We start from the raw sequence: 21,721 nt of genomic DNA, 5'->3' as shown, positions 1-21,721 counted from the left end.
TGTAACCAGTACCATTTATGGAGGTATTGAGATCCTTTTAAGGAGACATCTCAGGGTACATATTCACAGTAAACTCACTTCCTTAATTACCATGACAACCCAGCACCAAAAATGTAAATTAAAAAGAGACAGAGACAGATGGAAAAAGAGGCTTGCCTTTGAAGTTGGGCCTTATTCTAGGATCATAGCTGATCAGTAACCTGTTCAAGATGTTACTGGTTGAATTTGCAGGGACTCGGGCCAGATCCTCAGATGACAGCTGTCTGCAAACAAAGAAGACAGAAAGAGAACTGCAGACACGATTACACTAGCAGGTCAAATTCCAGGCAGATGAATAGCCCAGATGCACAGTCCATCCACTTCTCCTCTGTATACTCTGTGATTAAACTATAACCTGAGAGAGCTACCAGTTAGGGATTAAATTAGATTTTCACATTTGGACCACCCAGGAAATGTTAGACTGAGGGAATGTTTAGGAATGCGACGTGCTGCTATTCTGAGATGTTTCCAGATCATGTCTGTGACGGCTGACATGATCCTTCTGGTAGACGGAGGCCATTTTCTTCTAGAAGAAAAAAGAAAAAAACAATGCGGGGCTTTTAAAGTAACATCTACTTAGTTATTTATCCTTATTTAAACGTACATATCTGCTGCATGCTTACATGTTCATGTTTCATGCTTTTTTTGGACAAAACGTAGTCAATAGTAGTGATGTCCCGATCTGGATTTTTTTTTTGCTTCCAATCCATCTTTTTTTTTTAGGATTAGTTTTGCCAATACTTATCTGATACCGATCTGATACAGACTTTTTACAATAAAATTTAGATTTTAATTTGGAGTGATTATCTATAGGTTATTATGCTATTATTTTACTTGAGATCACAGTTGGGCTGAATGTGGAACCTGAACTAAAACAAGTATGACACCTTTGATTCTTAATTACTTTAGTATAATTTTTGCACTTTCCAAATTCATACTTTGGGACAAATTAGAACCTTTGGCAGGCTGGTTTTGGCCCACAGGCCGTATGTTTGCCACTGCTGTAGTGTGTCTATGGACAGGTCCGTCCAGGTATTATATGGGGGTGTGTTCTGCGCCATACGTTAGTGACCCGCACATCAGATAACAAAAATTATTCCACCTTCATTGGCAACAGAATATACGCTTTCTCCGTAGATGTATTTTTCTGTGCAGTAAGTGATCAATCAACCTCATAAATACTGGATTTAGCTGTGAATGAATTGTCAATATGTTCATTTTTGCAGACCGTTATGCTTTTTACTGACTCTAAAGCTAAATAAAAAGGGGTGCTTCGATAAAACTGGTCCCTAAAAACAGGACAAAGGGGCTAAAATCAAACCAGACTAATGTTATGATGCAAGTTTGGAAGCATTTTGGGTCTATTTTAAAAATAAATACTTACTGAGATTAAAGATAAACTATTTTTCAGATAAAACACATTTTTTTATATTATTTTACATTATATTTAATACAAAAATCTGCATGCAACAAGGTCAAAAGGACACAAAAACTGTGTGCTACTATGTTTTGGAATATCTCTTTATTTTCTCACAGGTACAATTTGGGAATTGAACTAATGATCCCAGGCAGAATGTTCCACAAAAATGGCCTGTGTTGCAAAATCCTTCGCAATTTATATGCATTTAACTGGGTAGGTTCTGTATGTAACGCAAGTGGACACGATGAGTTACACACAAAAACTGGAATGAGAATGAGATTCAGAAAAAACCCACATGTCTGGATTAGAAAAACCACTAGGATCATCAAATTAAACAGTGTCTTTATTTATAGCAGTATGTAAGACCATTTCAAGGCATGTTTTCCAGATCAAATATACTGACACCTAGATAGCGTTTCCTGTCCCAGTTTTGGTCCTGTTTTTGGCCCCAATATTTGATTAAAAATTCTTTAATCTTGGGATAGCTCTGACCAAGAGTATATATATATATTTTTTTTTTGCATTTATCTCAGGTCATCATTAGGTACATCCTGGGGGGAAATATGTCTAAATTTCTCTTTTATTATTGGGTTTAAAAAAGCTGGTGAAGTGCCAGGTACCAAAATAAACCCAGTTTCACATAAGCACCCATATATAAAATAATCCAAATGACTAAAATGACAGACCATTTGTAGTACTGTAAATTATAGAACTGAGTCACAACACTACAATCTACTATACTACATTGTCTGTAATTACATGAAGTGGTGACTTTCAAAGATGTTCAGCCAAAATCATTTGTTTTCTGAGGTTGACTGATGAAATAACAATAGGACAGAGAAAGAAGGAACAGCAGGATCTGGCAGGAGGAAAAGGAGAAACAGAAAACCTCCTTGTCTGTGGCAATGAATCCTCCTGCCAAAAAATTTCCCCTTTTCAAAGCACTTTACATATCATTATGTAAACCTTATCATGCACTGCGGATGAGTTTAAAGTGCTCCACAGGAATGCAGTGTGTGTATGTTCTGCAAATACTGTGATCAAAGTGAAACACATAATTCCCATCCACTAAACCTCCCCTTTTTCTCTCTTTTGACAGACCATTCTGACAACCTCAAGCACAACAGCTAAACTAAAACCAAGTGGTTTCCCTTGATCCATGAAAACATCCACGGCGCTAAACACGAAATATGTCATGCAGCTTACACTTGCCAATACTGGGACTACATCAAACACTCTCCCTCCTTTATTTGAAGATGCTTCATTGTTGAGACATTTGTTTCCATTTAAGGAAGCAGTGGGTGCAAAGACAATGGACACTGCAAAGGCATGTCGGAACAAGTTCACATCTCTAAGGTTATGAGAAACCCCACGTACAGCTTGTATTTATCAGTGACCTGACAAAACTCCAGACACTGACATCATGGCCTTTCAAACTGGGTCGGCATCACCAGATTTTTGATATCTGCGCTTGATTAATTCATCATTTACTTTATTTGCTATTATATATTACTGTATCAGGGTTTCTGCAGGTCATTAAAAAGATAGATTTTGTGAAAATTAAGGCCTTAAAACCAAGCACCGAACCTGGGGGGACAGAGCTTTTTCTATTGCTGCTCCAACCCTCTGGAACTCCCTCCCACCGACATTCCTACACTGCTCCGACCTCAACACCTTCAAATCCCTTTTAAAAACTCACTTATAATATCTTTTTTGATGTTTAATTGTTTTATATTCATATACCTGCCTTTTGCACCCGCTTTTATCTGTTTTTAATGTGTTTGGTTTCTGTTTTTATCTGCTTTATGTAAAGTGTCTTTGAGTTCCATGAAAAGTACAACACAAATAAAAAGTATTATTATTATTATTATTATTATTATTATTATTATTATTATTATTATTAATAAATGGCATTAAAAACATTAAATTCAATGTCCAGAGGCATTAAAAAATTAAATACAGTTGATGGGGGGGGGGGGGGAAAGCATTGTTATTCACGATTTATTTTGATTATGTAAACATTTAATTTTTTTTTATTTTTTTTTTTATTCTCTTTATTGAGTTTTTTCACATAGTAACAAAAACGTGTTCATGTACATTCATTGTTCTCAATGCAATAAAAATGAGAACACGCAGTAAAACAAAAAGCACACGAACAACAGCAAACACTGAACATCAAAAACCAAACTGAGGACATCATATATCGCCCATCCTAAGTTGTTTACACATTTGCATTATTAAAATAATCAATGAAAGGTTGCCATGTTGAGTGGAATCCCTTTTAATGAAAATTTATTTTTTTCCAATTGTAAGTGTTTCATTACTTCTCTCATTAGGGCTGAATGGGCGGGGGGAGTTTTTTGTTTCCAATTTAATAGGATTAATCTTTGTGCTAGCAACACCACAAAACATATCATATTGTTTTGGTTGTTGGAAAGTTCTACAGTGGCCGGCTTCACACCAAACAAAGCAAAAACTGGATCTGGTTAAAGTTGTTTTTTAAGATTTCGGATAAAGTCTGAAATATCTTGGTCCAGTATAATTTGATACAAGGAAACATTTAATAATTTTCATTGGAAGTATAGTGTGATGATTGACAGGTGGAACCCTTTAACTGGCTATTGTTTGTGGCCGATACACAAAATAAATCACAACACTGGAGGTTCAGAATGCAACGTGCAGTGAGCGTGCTCATGGTACAGTGGAAGAGCGGAGAGAATATTAGCAAATGTCGGAAAAATGGGAAAATGCAAGTTTCAGCAGAAGTGGTTGGATGAGGAACTATTCAGAACCTGGTTAAAGTCTGTCAACGGTAAACCGGCATAAAACTATGTATAAAACTGTATCTGTAGTTGGACATGGGTATTATTTGTTTAAGGTGCCATTAAAAAGCCTTAAATTAGATTTGCTGATACCTGCAGAAACCCTGTGCATGTGCTGTATGTTCATGTAATATTACATGTATATTAATGTAATTATGTCATACACCGGAAAAAATCTAAATCTGACCAAGTGTATTTTTTTAATTTCTAGTCAAAATATCTCATCACACTTAAAATAACACACAATCACCTAAAGAGTTACTTTTCAGCGAGATATTAGAACTTATTTTTAGACAATAGATCTTGAAAATCTTATTTCAAGAAATCTCACCAAGATAATTTGCACTTGTTCCATTGGCAGATTTTTTTTGCTTAATTCAAGATTTTTTTGCTTAATTCAAGCCAAAAAGATCTGCCAATGGAACAAGTATAAATTATCTTGGTGAGATTTCTTGAAATAAGATTTTCAAGATCTATTGTCTAAAAATAAGCTCTTAAATCTCACTGAAAAGTTACTCTTTAGGAGATCATGTCTTATTTTAAGTGTGATGAGATATTTTGACTAGAAATGAGAAAAATACACTTGATAAGATTTAGATTTTTCCCAGTGTGGATCAGTCATCAAAAAGTCATCCACCCCTTTTCCCTACGGTTCTGGTTTCTTCCTATGCTTCACATTTCCACTTGATGTCATTTCTTGTTTCTGGCTCCACTTCTGTTCATCATTACTTTGTATTCCAGGGATGTCAAACATACAGCTTCCAATTCAGCCCACAGCATGAATTTGCAAAATGGAAAAATTACACCGAAAATATTAACAGCCAAGGGTGTCAAATTGCATTATGAAAGTATTTTCAATTACAGACTATTCTGGCAATAAAACGCGAATAACCTAAACAAATATGAATAACCTGAAATGTTTTAAAAAACAAAAAAAAAAAGTTCAATTTTAACAAAATAATAGATTCACTGCAATCTGTAAATTGTGTTAGTAATAAGCTGAGACACTATTCTTGAAATTGCACTTAGGTTTACATGGTTGTTCAGGTTATTCATATATTCATAATGCAATGTGACTTTTTCACACTAAAACGATGTGAAAATTTTGGATTATTAGGTATGTAAAAGTTATTATGCCTGTTATTTTACTGGTCCGGCCCGCTTGAGATCACACTGTGCTGAACTAAAATGAGTTTGACACCCATGTTGTATTCAATCTGCTGCAGAACATTGTCCCTGAGTCCATAAAACACATCTAGTTCATTCTACCTCTATACATATGACGATAAAAAGCAGATGAAGTGGATAAATTATGTTTCGATTCTTTAACAAATAAGAAAAAAAAAAAAAAAAAGCTAGCACTAGCTAACTAATATTAGCCCTCACTCCATCTGCCAAACCAGATCTGTATGGAGTCCCCTGGTACAGAAAAAGGTGTTTCACATCTTTACACTTCATGTTGTGTTTGTCAGCCTTTTATCTGTGCTGTCTAGTTCAGGGGAAGTAAATAAAGTAATGATTTTTGTCAACATACAGCTGAGTATGAAGTGAAGCAATGCACTGCTGTAAACAAACCCAGAGCTTAAACACTATTTAAAACACGTACTCTATGGATGTATGGGAATTTGCATTAATCACTGCATTTAAGTAAGTACATTTTATTTACAGAGCACTTTTTACAGACAGGGAGTCACAAAGTGCTTTACAGTGCAGACAATTAAAATACAGTTTAAAATACAATTGAAAATGCAATTAAAATACAGTTAAAATGCAATAAATACATTAAGTGCTATTGGTTTGTAGCAGCCCTGAGTCAGTTTGGATTTAAAATGCCTGCTTAAACAAGAGTGTCTTAAGATGTTGTTTAAAAGTCTCAACAGAGTCCATGGACCTGTGAGACGTATCTTACATTAAATGGAAGATGAATGTGTGACTTTGACTAGTTCTAAAATGTTGAGTGAACATCATATATCATGAACCAAAATGGAGAAGAAAAAAGGAATGTTACAAGTTATTTTGCTTGAAGAATCTTTTATTTTTGCAGATCTCAGTTATATTCTGATTTCATTAAGGTTATTATTATTAGAAGGGGGCAGGAAATATAAGATTTTCTTCATCCTGCTCCTTTTCGAGCATGGGTGTGTACATGTTTGTTTACTTGATGATTATTGAATGTTTACTGATGAAGTGCACAACCATGAACGAAATAAATAAATAAATTAATTAATTAATTTTATAATTTTTAACTGTATTTAGTATCCATATTTGTACTGAACAGTCAGTGAAAGGTGATTTGTGTGTGGTGTGTCGTTTAGATGAACTCACACCTGTCTGTGTTGAACTTGGAGAAAAGGTCAGACTCTATATAAAAGATCTAATTTTACATCTTTGGAAAGTAATTGTGGTAAACAGAGTCGAACAGAAAAACCAGATTGTGAACCTGAGGATTTTTTGTGGTCAAGAAATGCTAGCCTAATTGTGCAGGTGTTAAGCAAGAGCGTACTTACTGAACTTTTTGTGGTTCAGTTATGCTGTTGGTTTGATTGACAGGTGTCCAAGGCGCTTGTTAAACTCAAATGAACTTTCAGCATGTGCTTTTCTTAGAATTAGCTTATGGAGTGACTGACATGTTCTGCCCAGTAACTATCATTAATCAATAATAAGCGTACAACGAATAATGTAATTGAAAAATGGGAGTCTCCAAAGTCACTAAAGACTATAAAAAGTAGTAAAGGAAACTCTTCTTTTGGGGCTTTTTCTTTTTCTGTCTGTGACTAATTGATAACTGACTTCTTTTCTTTTTTTGTAACTTTTTCTATTTTTGCCTGAAGCAATAAATCAAGCTCTGTTTTAACTTTTTAAAACCTCAACCCTTCTTTTTGGTGAATTCTTCATTTGTCCTGGTTTGGTCCTTCCATCCGAAACATAACTGATGAGTTAATTTAAATTACACGACCCCCCCTCTGGAAAGCAGCCTAAGTGGAGTAGTCCAGAGCCACCGTTGGTCCAAAAATCTCCAGAACTCGTAGCTTTTTGTCCAAGATAACCAGAGATTTTTGGTACCAAGGTGGTTTAAAGATAACGAAACTGGGGCAGTAGTTCATTAACCGAAATAAACTGTAGTTTTAGAGATTTACTGCTTGCTGCGGCCAGGTATTTGAGTTAAATAAATGAATTTAGCCCCTCCTGAATTCAGAGTAGGTATAGAAGATGAACATACAGGCTCCACTGTGATGGCAACATGACATCAGACTTAACCCTTTCATGCATAGTGGTCACTACAGTGGACAGGTATTCTACAGCGGTTCTCTTGTATATTCATGGATTTTGTTGTTTTAGTTCTGTATCAGCCAACACAGTGGACACTTATGCATCATCCCATACACTACGATTCATACAATTAGTATGACTTTGCTGTTCTTGATAAACCTGCAGTAACATGTTTAAGTGTAAATTAATTGTTAATTGTTAGACTGTAATTAACAGTTTTTGTTTTTTTTTTTAAACAAAAAGGGGTTTTTGGCATATTACCCCTATGAAGTGAGTAATAACTAGTATTAGAATATGTTAAAATGTGAGAAAATATCAGATTAGCAGCATTAAAAATGTTTTAATTTCATTGTTTTCATATCACTTTCCGCTATTGGGTCAAAACACGGAATTCGAAATCTCTCTGACGGGACATTTTAGAGACAATTTGACAGATTAGTATTGCTAAATGACCCACATTTTTACTTTTAAATTCATTTTTGCTTTAGTTGGACTATAAGGGATTATCCAAAACAAGGAGCTACTTCATTGAAATAAATGTTGGAATGGCAATCAATTAAAGTTTGCTCTCTGACGGTACATTACTGTGTTTTGACCCTATTGGGTTTTAAATACATCTTTCTTTGCTTCACAAATTAAATGCATGGTGTAGCTGAGTGGACATTTTTGTAACTCCATGAAAAAAAACTCAATCACATTGTTCTTTTCATGCCTAAGGAGAAATAAAAACACTCAAGAAAAAAAAATCTTGGTGAAGGTTCTCATAATTCATGCATGAATGGGTTAATAAGGAGCTTTATCCTACTTATAGATTCAGTTCCATCCACTACAGTCACATGTGACATTCTGCTGCTACATCTCAACTACGTCCTGAAGTAGTGTATAATGCACCAACCCCCTTCTGGAATGTTATGAATTCCAGGTTTTCCTTCACATACATATTGCAGCGATGACCTACCACTGCAGGACTGATGCCGCCACTGTTTCAGAATTTTAAAGTACTGACATGAAGCCGCATTTCGACATCCTGCTTGCAATGTGAAACGGTAGAGATGTGTGCTACGAGTTAAATAGGTTGAACTAAGATCATCGAGTCTATAAAGGAATAATAAATTGCAGCGGTGTATTCTTGGAGGTTGGTTGTAAACACACAATACTCATGTCAGGAGTTCTAGCATTACTTTAGTAGCGCATGTGTATTAATATTTTATTCTGAAACGCTTGCACAGTCCACTTTTTTTTCTTAACACTGTGATATTTGTATTTTTTTTTATTTCATTATACAGTCCCTTTTGCACTAAGTGTTTTGCTGCTAAATTGAACTGAGCTGCTAAACTGATTTTCATTGTTCCTGTGACAGTGATAATAAAGATCTATTCTATTCTATTGTATTCTATTGTATTCTATTGTATTCTATTCTATTCTATTCTACTGTGAAAAAGTCTTATTCCACCTTTAGCTTTGTTGTTTTTACAGTCACGGAAAAAATGATTAGACCACCCTTGTTTTCTTCAGTTTCTTGTTCATTTTAATGCCTGGTACAACTAAAGGTACATTTGTTTGGACAAATATAATGAAAAAAAACAAAAATAGCTCATAACAGTTTAATTTCAGAGCTGACATCTAGCCATTTTCCATGTTTTCTTGATAATAACCAAAATCACTTCAGTTCTTCCATCAATATTTATGGCACTGCAATGATAAAAACAGTACTTTTAGGCATTCCATGTTTTCTTTTCTGTCTGTTTTAGTCACATGATACACACAGGAGTTAGGACTTAATTGCATAGCCATTGTTTTTGGTGACTTTTGATGGTCTAATAATTTTTTCCGCGACTGTATATATATATATATATATATATATATATATATATATATATATATATATATATATATATATATATATATATATATGTGTGTGTGTGTGTGTGTGGTCTTTATAAGTTTACTAAACCTAATGTTGAATAGGACTTTTGCACAGTACTGTACATTCATACTGTGATCATGCCAAAGCACTAAACAGTTAATATCATAATAATTACTCGTCCAATTAAAAAAATTCAAAATGTTTTCAAATAGTTGAGTTTTTATTCACATATTTAATTACAAAAATGTGAAAATAAAATGCGTTCTACAATATATTCCAAACGTCTTTCCTCCACTGTTAGAAAAAATTGTAGCATCCACATGTCATATGCATGAAGTAGGCGTATTTTCATGCAAGATAGCAGGTTAATACTAACTAAAGGTACCATGAAGTAATGGTACTAATGTAAGGAATGATGTTCAAAGGGATAACGTGGATGTGGACAGGGGTCTGGATCAGCACTTATGTTGGTCTAATGTTCTAAAAGTGATGTTCTAATGTCCTAAAATACATCTTACTTTCACTGTACATGTTTTTGTTGTTTTTCTGTTATATATTTCTTGGATTTTTTGTGTTTGCCACTCATGGGCCACTTAAGGAACCAAATGTGGTCACTTCATTGACCTTAATTTTCTACATGACAATAAAAAATTTGGAAAATTTTCACCAAAGAAAGTCTTGTTATGTCCTCCAAAAAGAAATTTTGAATTTTAGAGTATTTCTATGAGTGCCCTATAAAGGGTTAAAGTATTTTAGAATAATCAAAATACAGTATTTCCCATTTAGTCGGAGGCTTTTGGGCTAGAGAAACTTAAGTGGTGTAAAATGATTCAGAATATGTATGTATAGTGACATCACCACCATTCCCTCTGCTCTATCTGAGATATTTTAACACATCGTCAAATACGTCTTAGCTTCAGCCAGTTAGCCAAGCATGATTAAAAACATTTGAATCTCTAAAGCAGAGAGCTTCCATAAATATCTGAAGTTTATTTCTCTCTAATATCGTTTATTTTTTTTGTTGTTGTTGTCACTTATGGGCCACTTAAGGAACCAAATATAGTCACTTCATTGACCTTAATTCTCTACATCACAATAAAATGTTTGAAAATTTTCACAAAATACAGTCTTGTTATGTCCTCCAATAACACACTAGGTTGAAATTTTGAATTTTACAGTATTTCTGAGTGCCCTATAAAGGGTTAAAGTATTCTATAATAATCAAAATACAGTATTTCCCATTTAGTTGGAGGCTTTTGAGCTACAGAAACTTCAGTGATGTAAAATAATTCAGAATATGTATGTATAGTGACATCACCACCATTCCCTCTGCTCTATCTGAGATATTTTAACACATTATCGTCAAATACGTCTTAGCTTCAGCCAGTTAGCCAAGCATGATTAAAAACATTTGAATCTTTAAAGCAAAGAGCTTCCATAAATATCTGAAGTTTATTTCTCTCTAATATCATTTTTTATTTTTTTTTTGCCACTTATGGGCCACTTAAGGAACCAAATATAGTCACTTCATTGACCTTAATTCTCTACATCACAATAAAATGTTTGAAAATTTTCACAAAATACAGTCTTGTTATGTCCTCCAATAACACACTAGGTTGAAATTTTGAATTTCAAAGTATTTCTGAGTGCCCTATAAAGGGTTAAAGTATTCTATAATAATCAAAATACAGTATTTCCCATTTAGTCGGAGGCTTTTGAGCTACAGAAACTTCAGTGATGTAAAATAATTCAGAATATGTATGTATAGTGACATCACCACCATTCCCTCTGCTCTATCTGAGATATTTTAACACATTATCGTCAAATACGTCTTCGCCTCAGCCAGTTAGCCAAGCATGATTAAAAACATTTGAATCTTTAAAGCAAAGAGCTGCCATAAATATCTGAAGTTTATTTCTCTCTACTATCTTTTTTTTTTTTTTTGCCACTTATGGGCCACTTAAGGAACCAAATATGGTCACTTCATTGATCTTAATTTCCTACAAGACAATAAACAGTTTGAAAATTTTCACAAAATAAACTCTAGTTTTGTCCTGCAATAACACACTAGATTGAAATTTTGAATTTTAGAGTATTTCTGAGTGCCCTATAAAGGGTCAAAGTATTCTATAATAATCAAAATACAGTATTTCCCATTAAGTCTGAGGCTTTTGGGCTAGAGACACTTAAGTGATGTCAAGTAATTCAGAATATGTATGTATAGTGACATCACCACCATTCCCTCTGGTCTATCTGAGATATTTTAACACATTATCGTCAAATACGTCTTAGCCTCAGCCAGTTAGCCAAGCATGATTAAAAACATTTTAATCTTTAAAGCAGAGAGCTACTATAAACAGCTGAAGTTTATTTCTTTCTAATACCATTTTATTGCACTTCCACTTAATAAATGCTACAAATCATCCATATGTTGCTGGCTGTACTCTGAGGCCTGCCCGGTGTGCTGTTCATCTCATACTTACGATGGACAGTAAACCTGCTTCCCTTTCTTTTTGCCCTTCTTTGTTCCTTTTTCTTTGGCAGATCCTCCTTCTACACAAAGAACGAGGACCAGGAGAAAAACGGCGAGCTTCTTTATGCCCATTCTGTTGTGAGTTAAGCCTGTGGAGAAAAACAAACTGTTTAAATAAAGCGAATGAGCCACAGCATTTTAAATTACTCAGGCTTGTTGTTGCAGTTTAACCCGTAAAGACCCAGTGCTACTTTTGCAGCAGTTCCCAAATGAATTTTTCTCTGTATTTTATTTTTCTTAACTGACTTTTTATACCATTTATTATAATATTATCTTCTGTATTTTGCATTTCTTCAATAAAAATCAGGTATTTTCCCATATTTAATTCACTGATCATGTAGAGGTTGATAAAAGCTCAGATAAAAATTAATTGTCATAATATCAGAAACAGAGAAATTTTTTTTAAAAAGTAACTTTTTCAGCAAATATATCATTAACTGAACATAAAACAAGTGTCATTGATCCAACTCTGTGGGTTTAACTGGTGAATCAATGTTGTAGAAGATGTTGGTGTTTCTACGGTAACTACAGCGCCTCTTAACATCCAAATGGGTCACATCTGATGACCATGAAAAGATGACGAACTGTATTTTGCACTAATTATTTACACTGACTGATAGGATTAATGGATCATAATTTATTTAGAATTGTATATTGGTAAATGATTATGGTCGCCAGTGGTTGTTTGGGTCTTTATGGGTTAATAAGTGGTGTCTGGTCACAATCAACAAATTGCAGCATTTATTTGCATATGTGACGATAAAGAGTAAAAAAAAAAAGTTTTGGATTCAACATACTTGGACTTTTCCTCTCAGTCAATATGACAGATAACGTTAAAGTCTCCAATGGAAATTCATCAACGTTACAAGGCTTAACCCATAAAGACCCAAACATCTACTGTCGACCAAAACTATCTACTGGTGTACATGTTTAATACCTGTTGATCCACTAATCCTATCTATACATGTAAATAATTGGTGTAAAATGCAGTTTGTCATCTTTTCATGGTCATCAGATATCACCCATTTGGACGTTCAGAGGCTCCGTAGTTACCGTGGTAACACCGTCATCCTCTACAACATTGATTCACGGTAAAACCCATGGAGTTGGATCATTGACTGTGGATGGGGACACCGGGTTTATGTTCAGTTATTTATATCTTTCCTTCAGTTTTCTGTTTCTGATATTACAACACTCAGCTTTAATCTGAGCTTTTATAAACATCTACAGTCGCGGAAAAAATAATTAGACCACCCTTGTTTTCTTCAATTTCTTGTTCATTTTAATGCCTGGTACAACTAAAGGTACATTTGTTTGGACAAATATAATAATAACAACAAAAATAGCTCATAAGAATTTAATTTCAGAGCTGATATCTATCCATTTTCCATGGTTTTCTTGATAATAACCAAAATCACTTCGGTTCTTACATCAATATCTATGGCATTGTACTGACAAAAACAGTGCTTTTAGACATTCCATGTTTTCTTTTCTGTCTGTTTTAATCACATGATACACACAGGAGTTAGTACTTGTTTGCATAACCATTGTTTCTGATGAGTTTTTATAATATATAATAACTTTTTCTGCAACTGTACATGATCAGTGAATTAAATATAGGAAAATACATGATGTTCACTGGAAAAACACAAAATAAAAAGGATAATATAGCGATAAATCACATAAAAAAGGTTAAATATAGACAAAATTTCATTCGGGAATTGCCACAAAAGTAGCACTGAGTCATTATGGGTTAATCACATCGAGAAAGTTCACGCATAAATCCAATCAGCCGAATAATGCACCCGAATAACGACGGTCATTGAGGACTCGCCAGGTGAATGTGACCTCTAATAGACCTCTAATAGACGTGTGAAATAAAACCTTCCACTTCAGTCCCGACTTTGCTAATAAAAAGATCACGGAGGCCGCTTTCCGCACCCAGCATGGGTTTCTCTTTATCATTGCGACAATTTACTGCATTCCACAATGGATCATATCATTCGGTTGATCTATGATAATTCTGTTCCGTTTAGTTGAATTCGATCCTGTCCTGCACAACAAATACACAATGCGGGCGATAATACGGCATTGCGTGCTTTATAATAGATCTTTTTTGTTGGAAAGTCAAAAGCTGGGTGTAATGGTAATGCGAGTATACAAATGTACACTTCTATGCACAGGCGGGGTGTTTTTGCATTCCTTGATAGGGGCCATTAATCAACTAGCAGCCATATTACCTGTGTGATTCATTCCCCATCTAAAAAAATCAGTGCCCTTTCATTGTATAGGGACACTGAGACCAACAGCAAAGCCAACTACTGTCTCGCTGCCCCCCCCCTCACTCTCTCTCCCTCCTCCTCACCCCCCTCCTCCCTGGCAGCAAGGCTGTATATTAAATGAAGCAGTTTATTGTCTAGACAGAGACACTCTCTCTCAGTTCCTCAATGCCCTGGCCCAGTAACTCTCTCCGTGTGCTCCTCGCCTCACATTGATCATCATCCCCTACAGTGGAAATCGTTTCTAGGGTTCATTTCAGCCTTTTTTTTTTTTCCCTCCATGCTAACACCTTGTCTCACCCCAACTATGTCAACAGTGTTTCATCGATCGAGTTAAAAAAAAAAAAAATTCCGACAAAATGGAAAGTTTGAGTACCGCCATAGAGGACAGAAAGGCCGTACGCTGGCTGACACATAAACTTACACTGACACATTTGTGACAGATGGGAACAGATGGAGCAGCGAGGAATGTCTGGCTCCACATCCACTGCCATTTGGTGAAAAAAAATTCTTATCTGACCTACATTTTTTAGGTCGAAATTTCCCTTGACAACTCTCATCTTTGACCATATAGCCCAGTTCCGTGACTAATACTGTAAAATCTTTGTTCAGACTGCAGGCACAAGTGGCCTAAATCTGATGTTTCTTTGCTCATACGTGACTCATACTTGTTGTTTTCCCAACAGTGAAAAGAACAAATATAAAAACTATAAAACAACGTAAACAACGACGTATAAAACAACTGTAAATACTATAGTCCTCCTACAAAAACAAGCCATACTATTACACTGGTCAACAACAAATTTATTGTTTAAGTTTTTTGAGCTGATTTAGGATCATTTTGGTGTGCTGAATCCAAAAATCACATTAATTTTGCTCAATCAGGTCAACTTTCTGAACTATGCTACATATTGGCTTTTTAACATTTTTGCTTACATTTATGGGCATTTTCACATCATATAATACAAAATTCTTTTATATTTCTTGCAATAAACGAGTTCTGAAGATTTTACTTTTGCCAATTTATGATTAATGTTTTTTTTAATATTACAGGTGAATGAAATGGCTTCGACTAGAAGATCTTGCAAAAATAAGCCTGACATATTCTGCTACATCTGCGGTGAATACACCATTGTACCTAACAGGAATCAAGTCACAAGTTTCATAAAGTGTGCTTACCAATCTTATTTTGGTATTAATTATTATATTTTGTGAGAAGATCAAATTTTTCAAAATCAAATTAGCAAAAAAACCCTGGCCTGATTGAGAAAAACAGATGTCATTTTTGGATTTAGCAGTGCAAAATGGTCCTAATTCAGTTGAAAAAACCGAGACAACTTGCAAAAAACATTTTTTTGTAACCCAGTGTTTTTAATAAGGCCGGTTACTACGAAAATACTGATCAATTGTTTATGAAATCCCATTTTATGAAATTTTATGATTTGGTTTACTATGAAATAATGCAAATAATGTATAAAGCAAAATTAAAGTTACTCCCTGTCTGTGTACAAAGGTTCTTCTCAACACATTCTAGTCTAAATATGATTTGCAAGATGTTTGTAAATTTGTTGTACAAAAAGCTGGAAAAGAAACTAAAAGAATATGTCTATCTGTTGTTGGATTAAACCATGGAATGAGGCCATCATAGATTTAAGAATGTGTAGCTCATTTTTGAGATTTTAAAAAAAAAAGGTACGTAGGCCAATTTTTGAAGGATACAATTGTTAAGATCTAATAAGTAATAAGTAAATAATTTATTTTTGACTCTACATTAAATTGCCATTAATTTGGTTGGTTTTGTTTTCTATTTTTCTGGTTTAGTTTCCCTTTTTTATGTTTTTGCTTGTTTGTTTGTTTGATTGTATGCATTGTTGTTTTTTCTTTTTCCTATATTGAATGCTGGGTAACTGAATTTGTTCTGTAGGACAGGCATTAACAGACGCAATTCTGCTTCTAGCTGTGGCTTTTCAGTCACTAACCTGTTGGTAATGTTTGTAGTGTTGACACTGGTTGTATTATGTGATGACTGAATTAAGAATTTCATCATCATCAACAAATCACATTCACTTGCCATTTTTTCAAGACCACTTCCATATCTATTCCTTTTCATTACACTGGGTTACAAAAAAATGTTTTTTGCAAGTTGTCTAGGTTTTTTCAACTGAATTAGGACCATTTTGCACCGCTAAATCCAAAAATGACATCTGTTTTTCTCAATCAGGTCAGGTTTTTTTGCTAATTTGATTTTGAAAAATTTGATCTTCTCACAAAATTGATTACATTTTTGTGACTTTATCAGTTGATTTTTTATATAGTTCTCACCCAAAATAGGTTTTAAGAGAAAAAAAAATCATTTCACCATTGTATCTGTTAGGTACAATGGTGTATTCACCACAGATGTAGCAGCATATGTCAGGCTTATTTTTGCAAGATCTTCTAGTCGAAGCCATTTCATTCACCTGTAATATTAAAAACACCATTAATCATAAATTGGCAAAAGTAAAATCTTCAGAACTCGTTTATTGCAAGAAATATGAAAGAATTTTCTATCATATGATGTGAAAATGCCCATAAATGTAAGCAAAAATGTTAAAAAGCCAATATGTAGCATAGTTCAGAAAGTTAACCTGATTGAACAACATTAATGTGATTTTTGGATTCAGCACACCAAAACGATCCTAAATCAGCTCAAAAAACTTAAACAATAAATTTGTTGTTGACCAGTGTTATAGATAATCCCATAAACCCCCTGCACCACACTGTAGAGGCCCTGAGCAGCTTCTTTGCCACCAGACTTTTACACCCCCTGTGCAAGAAGGAGCGCTTGCACAGGTCAATCCTCCCCACAGCCATCAGACTATACAACAGTTCACAGTAACCCCACCCCCACCCCCACCCCCACCCCCACATCACACCATGTACATGTGCAACTACAATGTAAATAATATAAATATGCAAATACCATTAAAATTTTAAGAATGTTTAATTCTAAATTCTCTATTTATACAAATATTTATTTATATAAATGCCAAATTTCTAATTTTACTTTATATTTCACTCTCACTTGTGGGTTTTTTTTTCTACCTATTTTTTGCACTGGTATATTGTATGTTGCTGCTGTCAACTGTGAAATTTCCTCATGGTGGGATCAATAAAGTCTTATCTTATCTTATCTTATACACAATATGCAGGTCTGATTTTCTTGCTCATGAACCTTTTTACATCAACAGTAGACATATTTCAAGTCAATCAGTAGTCGCTTTTCCATTGGACATATTCGCAAAACTTGACCAATATTTACAAAATGTCTAAAAAACTGAAGTGCGTAATGTTGGTTTTTCCTTTAAATCACAAATGCGATTTACGGTATGGTATTTTAAAAATCTGACTGTGTTTGAAGTTAGGCTGAGAGAATTTATTTTGCAGATATATAGCACTCTATACTCTATAGTACTCTATCCTGTACTAAATTTAAAAATTATTCGGTTTCCTGGTGTGTCCACTCATACCGCACCATGTTTCTTTTAAAACTCTTCTTGTCTTGTTGCAACATCCATCAACATCTGTTTTTTTAATTCACATGACTCTAGTTGCACAAAAAGGTCTTTCCATTGCAGTTTTGCCTGATATACCAAATTCATTACGCGAATTTGAGAATAATGGCGAAATTGAAGTTTTTCCATTAGACAAAATTTAATGCACAAGTTATATTTCAGCGAGTGAGTACAAACATGGGCGAGAGCTACAATGGAGCCAATAATGACAGTGTTAATCATATTTGACTCTTTTTCCTTTACCTCATTATCATCTGCTCACACATTTTCTGCCTGCACATCAACTTACAGGTGAAAAAGTGACTTCAGTGCTCTCTATATTCACCTCCATATGACTGTACTGTGTATAATATCTTTTGTTATTGTTCTTTTGCACATGGGATTAGTTCAGAGCGGAGTCTGATAATGGCCACATCTAAAAACTAATGTCAGCGATAAACCTGAGGAGGAAGCAGTAACTAGTAAGCATGACGGAATAAAGCTGATGTACATCTACTTTAAACTGCCACATGCACTGTAAAATATAGCTTTAGTTTTTATTTTAATAGCCTTTTCTAGTCCTAATGAGGTGACTCGTATAATATAAACACACTTCTCTCCAGCTTTACTCGTCTTTATTTATAATTGCCATAACGCGACGTCTATAATTTAGATTTAGGTTTGTTAAAACTGCACAATTCTTCTCATATATACGATGCATGATTCAACATACTTTTCCCCTTTATTTAGACGCCTATAGAGTTATTTCCTGATGTCTGGGTAATTAAATGTATGCTGAAGGCAACCCACAAGAATTTTAACAAACTGCCTGAAGAAAGTGAGCGCTGAGTTGAAGCACACTGCAAAAATCTAAATCTTACCAAGTGTATTTTTCTCATTTCTAGTCAAAATATCTCATCACACTTAAAATAAGACACAATCACCTCAAGAGTAACTTTTCAGTGAGATATAAGAACTTATTTTTAGACAATAGATCTTGAAAATGTTATTTCAAGAAATCTTACCAAGATCATTTTCACTTGCTCTATTGTCAGATTTTTTTGCTTATCGGTAAGGTCGAAGATCCTGGAAAAGCAGTTTGAGCATTTTGAAAATACACAATTCAAAAGTCCACTTCCCCCCAAAGCCACACCTCCAGAGTACCGGATTGTACTCGCAGAGGGGGGAGGGACAAATGGCTATTGAGTTTGATAGACATATCACTGTTCAATCATTTCGATGGGCCAGTTAAAATGATTGGATGATGTTTTTTCAGTCTTGTCCATTCCACAGGTGACTAAAGATTTTTTATTTTTGTGTTAGAGCATTTAAGTAATTAGTTGCAATTGGGGTGTGAAGGCGATTTTAAGCAATATCATACAAAATGCTCCAGGAAAACATCTCCTACCCCATCTTTAATTCAAGATTTTTTGGCTTAATTCAGGATTTTTTTTTGCTTAATTAAAAAAAAATCTGCCCATAGAACAAGTGAAAATGATCTTGGTAAGATTTATCAAAGTAAAATTTTCAAGATCTATTGTCTAAAAATAAGTTCTTATATTTCACTGAAAAGTTACTCTTTCGGTGATTGTCTTATTTTAAGTGTGATGAGATATTTCGACTAGAAATGAAAAAAATACACTTGGTCAGATTTTGATTTTTGCAGTGCAATAGTTAAAATATGATCATTTTAATCGATAACTTGCAGGTCACATCCCTGCGCTGGAAAAAATCAAAATCCTTCCAAGTGTATTTTTCTCATTTCTAGTCAAAATATTTCATCACACTTAAAATAAGACATAATCACCTAAAGATGAGTTTCACTTGTTCCATTGGCTGACTTTTTTTTGTTGCTTAATTAAAGATTTTTTGTTTAATTCTAGCAAAAAAGAAATAAAAAATCTGCCAATGGAACAAGTGAAAATTATCTTGGTAAGATTTCTTGAAATAAGATTTTCAAGATATATATTCTAAAAATAAGTTCTTATATCTCAGTGAAAATATACTCTTTTGGTGATGGTGTCTTATTTTAAATGTGATGCAATATTTTGACTAGAAATGAGAAAAATACACTTGGTTAGATTTTGATTTTTGCAGTGCAATAGTTAAAATATGATCATTTTAATCGATAACTTGCAGGTCACATCCCTGCGCTGGAAAAAATCAAAATCCTTCCAAGTGTATTTTTCTCATTTCTAGTCAAAATATTTCATCACACTTAAAATAAGACATAATTACCTAAAGATAATTTTCACTTGTTCCATTGGCAGATTTTTTTTTTTTTTTTTTGCTTAATTCAAGCAAAAAAAATAAATAAATCTGCCAATGGAACAAGTGAAAATCATCTTGGTAAGATTTCTTGAAATAAAATTTTCAAGATCTATAGTCTAAAAATAAGTTCTTATTATCTCACTGAAGTTACTCTTTAAGTGATTACACCTTATTTTAAGTGTGATGAGATATCTCAACTAGAAATGACAAAAACACACTTGGTAAGATTTGGATTTTTGCAGTGTGTTGAACCAATTCTGAAGGAGAAAAGTGAAGCGTCGTGTGTGACTAAGACCATAAATTGACCTTGGTGGTGCCTGAGTCAACCCTGTGCCACTGCTCTGAATGTGTTTTACTGCTGGCAATGTTAAAAACTGCAGAGGATTTGTCATACACAGTAGCTGACAGGGATTCAAGAAGGATCACGTGATCTGCCCCTGGGGTCCAAGGTCAATAAACAAACCTGCCCTGCATGTGAAACTACATTCCAGAGCATCCATGTACCACACAACAACAACAACAACAACAACATACTGCCCATAATGAGAGATTTAGGTGAATTATTCTAAAGCTACATTATTATACCTGTTGTGCCCAGATGGACTGATTTTTATTTTCCAAAATACCCAATTGTCAGTGATTTGGATTCTAAATAATATTACATGACTTATAAGCTGGTGTGATGTGTAGTGTATGTGCAAAATGGCTAAAAGCACAATGAAAAGGCCTGGTTTATGATGATGAAAACATTGATATATGTACATATATAGTCAATCCAAAACAATCAGTATGCGCACAACCAGGGCACTCACAACCTGTGGCTGCACGTCGCATCGGGTCTGTAGTAAGAAGAGCAAAGTAAAGTAACAGAAGCTGACACTTAGGAGAGGAGAAGAGGCTGAGAACAACAGTGCAAACGGCGACCACCATGACGCGGAGGAGGGGGAGATGCAGGAAGGAGAGGATGCCAACAGCCTACATAGGAGCGCACGCGATTTTCACACGAGCGCGCATAATAATCCTAAGAAGTCCAAATGCAAAAACATGCCACTTACCTTTGGGCTTTGCCACCTGTCAAATTCCAAAACTAGACCCTGTAATAAAGCTGAGTGTGCAGGTAGTCGTTAACAGAGGCTTCCAGACCAGTCGCTGTCTTTCTTTTCCATTCTGTTCTCCGTGCGCTCCCCTCAGATGCAATTTGTTGAATGGGTTATAAGGACGCAAAAAAATAAAAAAAAAATAAATAAAAAATGAAAAGTTACATCTCGGCAATTTGCCAATTTTTTTTTATTACTCCCCAAGCTTGGTTTGTTGTTATTTTGAGATGAATATGTATATATGGCGGCTGCCCTTTCGCCTCAGCTCGGGATGCCCAAGATGGAGGCTTGCGTGTACCTGTCATGCAACATGCGCAGTAGTGGCTGCACGGATGGAGAGCATCAGTCCCATCAGCACCACGGACAGCCGCTCCCCGCCTCCCTCCCTCCCTCCTACCGCACGGAACGGCACGGAACGGCTAAACGCCCAGATGTGACGTGACGGCAGGAAAATGCTCCCATTCACGTGATGGAAGCAAACGCATCACTATTTATGGCAGTGTCTGTGTGGCGTTTAGTGGTGGATGGACTTGAACAATGTGGGCTGGAGACCATAAAGCACAGACAGGCTGCACATGACGGAGGCAATT

The 21,721-nt window shown here is 34.8% G+C and overlaps 1 protein-coding gene across 1 annotated transcript in view; it reads right to left on the bottom strand.

The window, feature by feature from the left end:
- Window positions 1-21,456, bottom strand: part of glrbb (glycine receptor, beta b) — a 68,560-nt gene extending 47,104 nt beyond the window's left edge. Inside the window, exons 1-3 of the mRNA XM_030145830.1 lie at window positions 21,090-21,456; window positions 11,902-12,040; window positions 157-263 (exon numbers count right to left, since the gene is read on the bottom strand). Coding sequence (XP_030001690.1) covers window positions 157-263; window positions 11,902-12,023 — 229 coding nt within the window. The 5' untranslated portion in view covers window positions 12,024-12,040; window positions 21,090-21,456. The remainder of the gene's footprint in view (window positions 1-156; window positions 264-11,901; window positions 12,041-21,089) is intronic.
- Window positions 21,457-21,721: the final 265 nt, after the last annotated feature.

This window comes from Sphaeramia orbicularis, chromosome 10 (assembly GCF_902148855.1).
Source record: "Sphaeramia orbicularis chromosome 10, fSphaOr1.1, whole genome shotgun sequence".
Lineage (NCBI taxonomy): Eukaryota > Metazoa > Chordata > Actinopteri > Kurtiformes > Apogonidae > Sphaeramia > Sphaeramia orbicularis.
The sequence above is the reverse complement of the archived record's forward strand: the minus strand, read 5'-3'. Positions and strand labels throughout refer to the sequence as shown.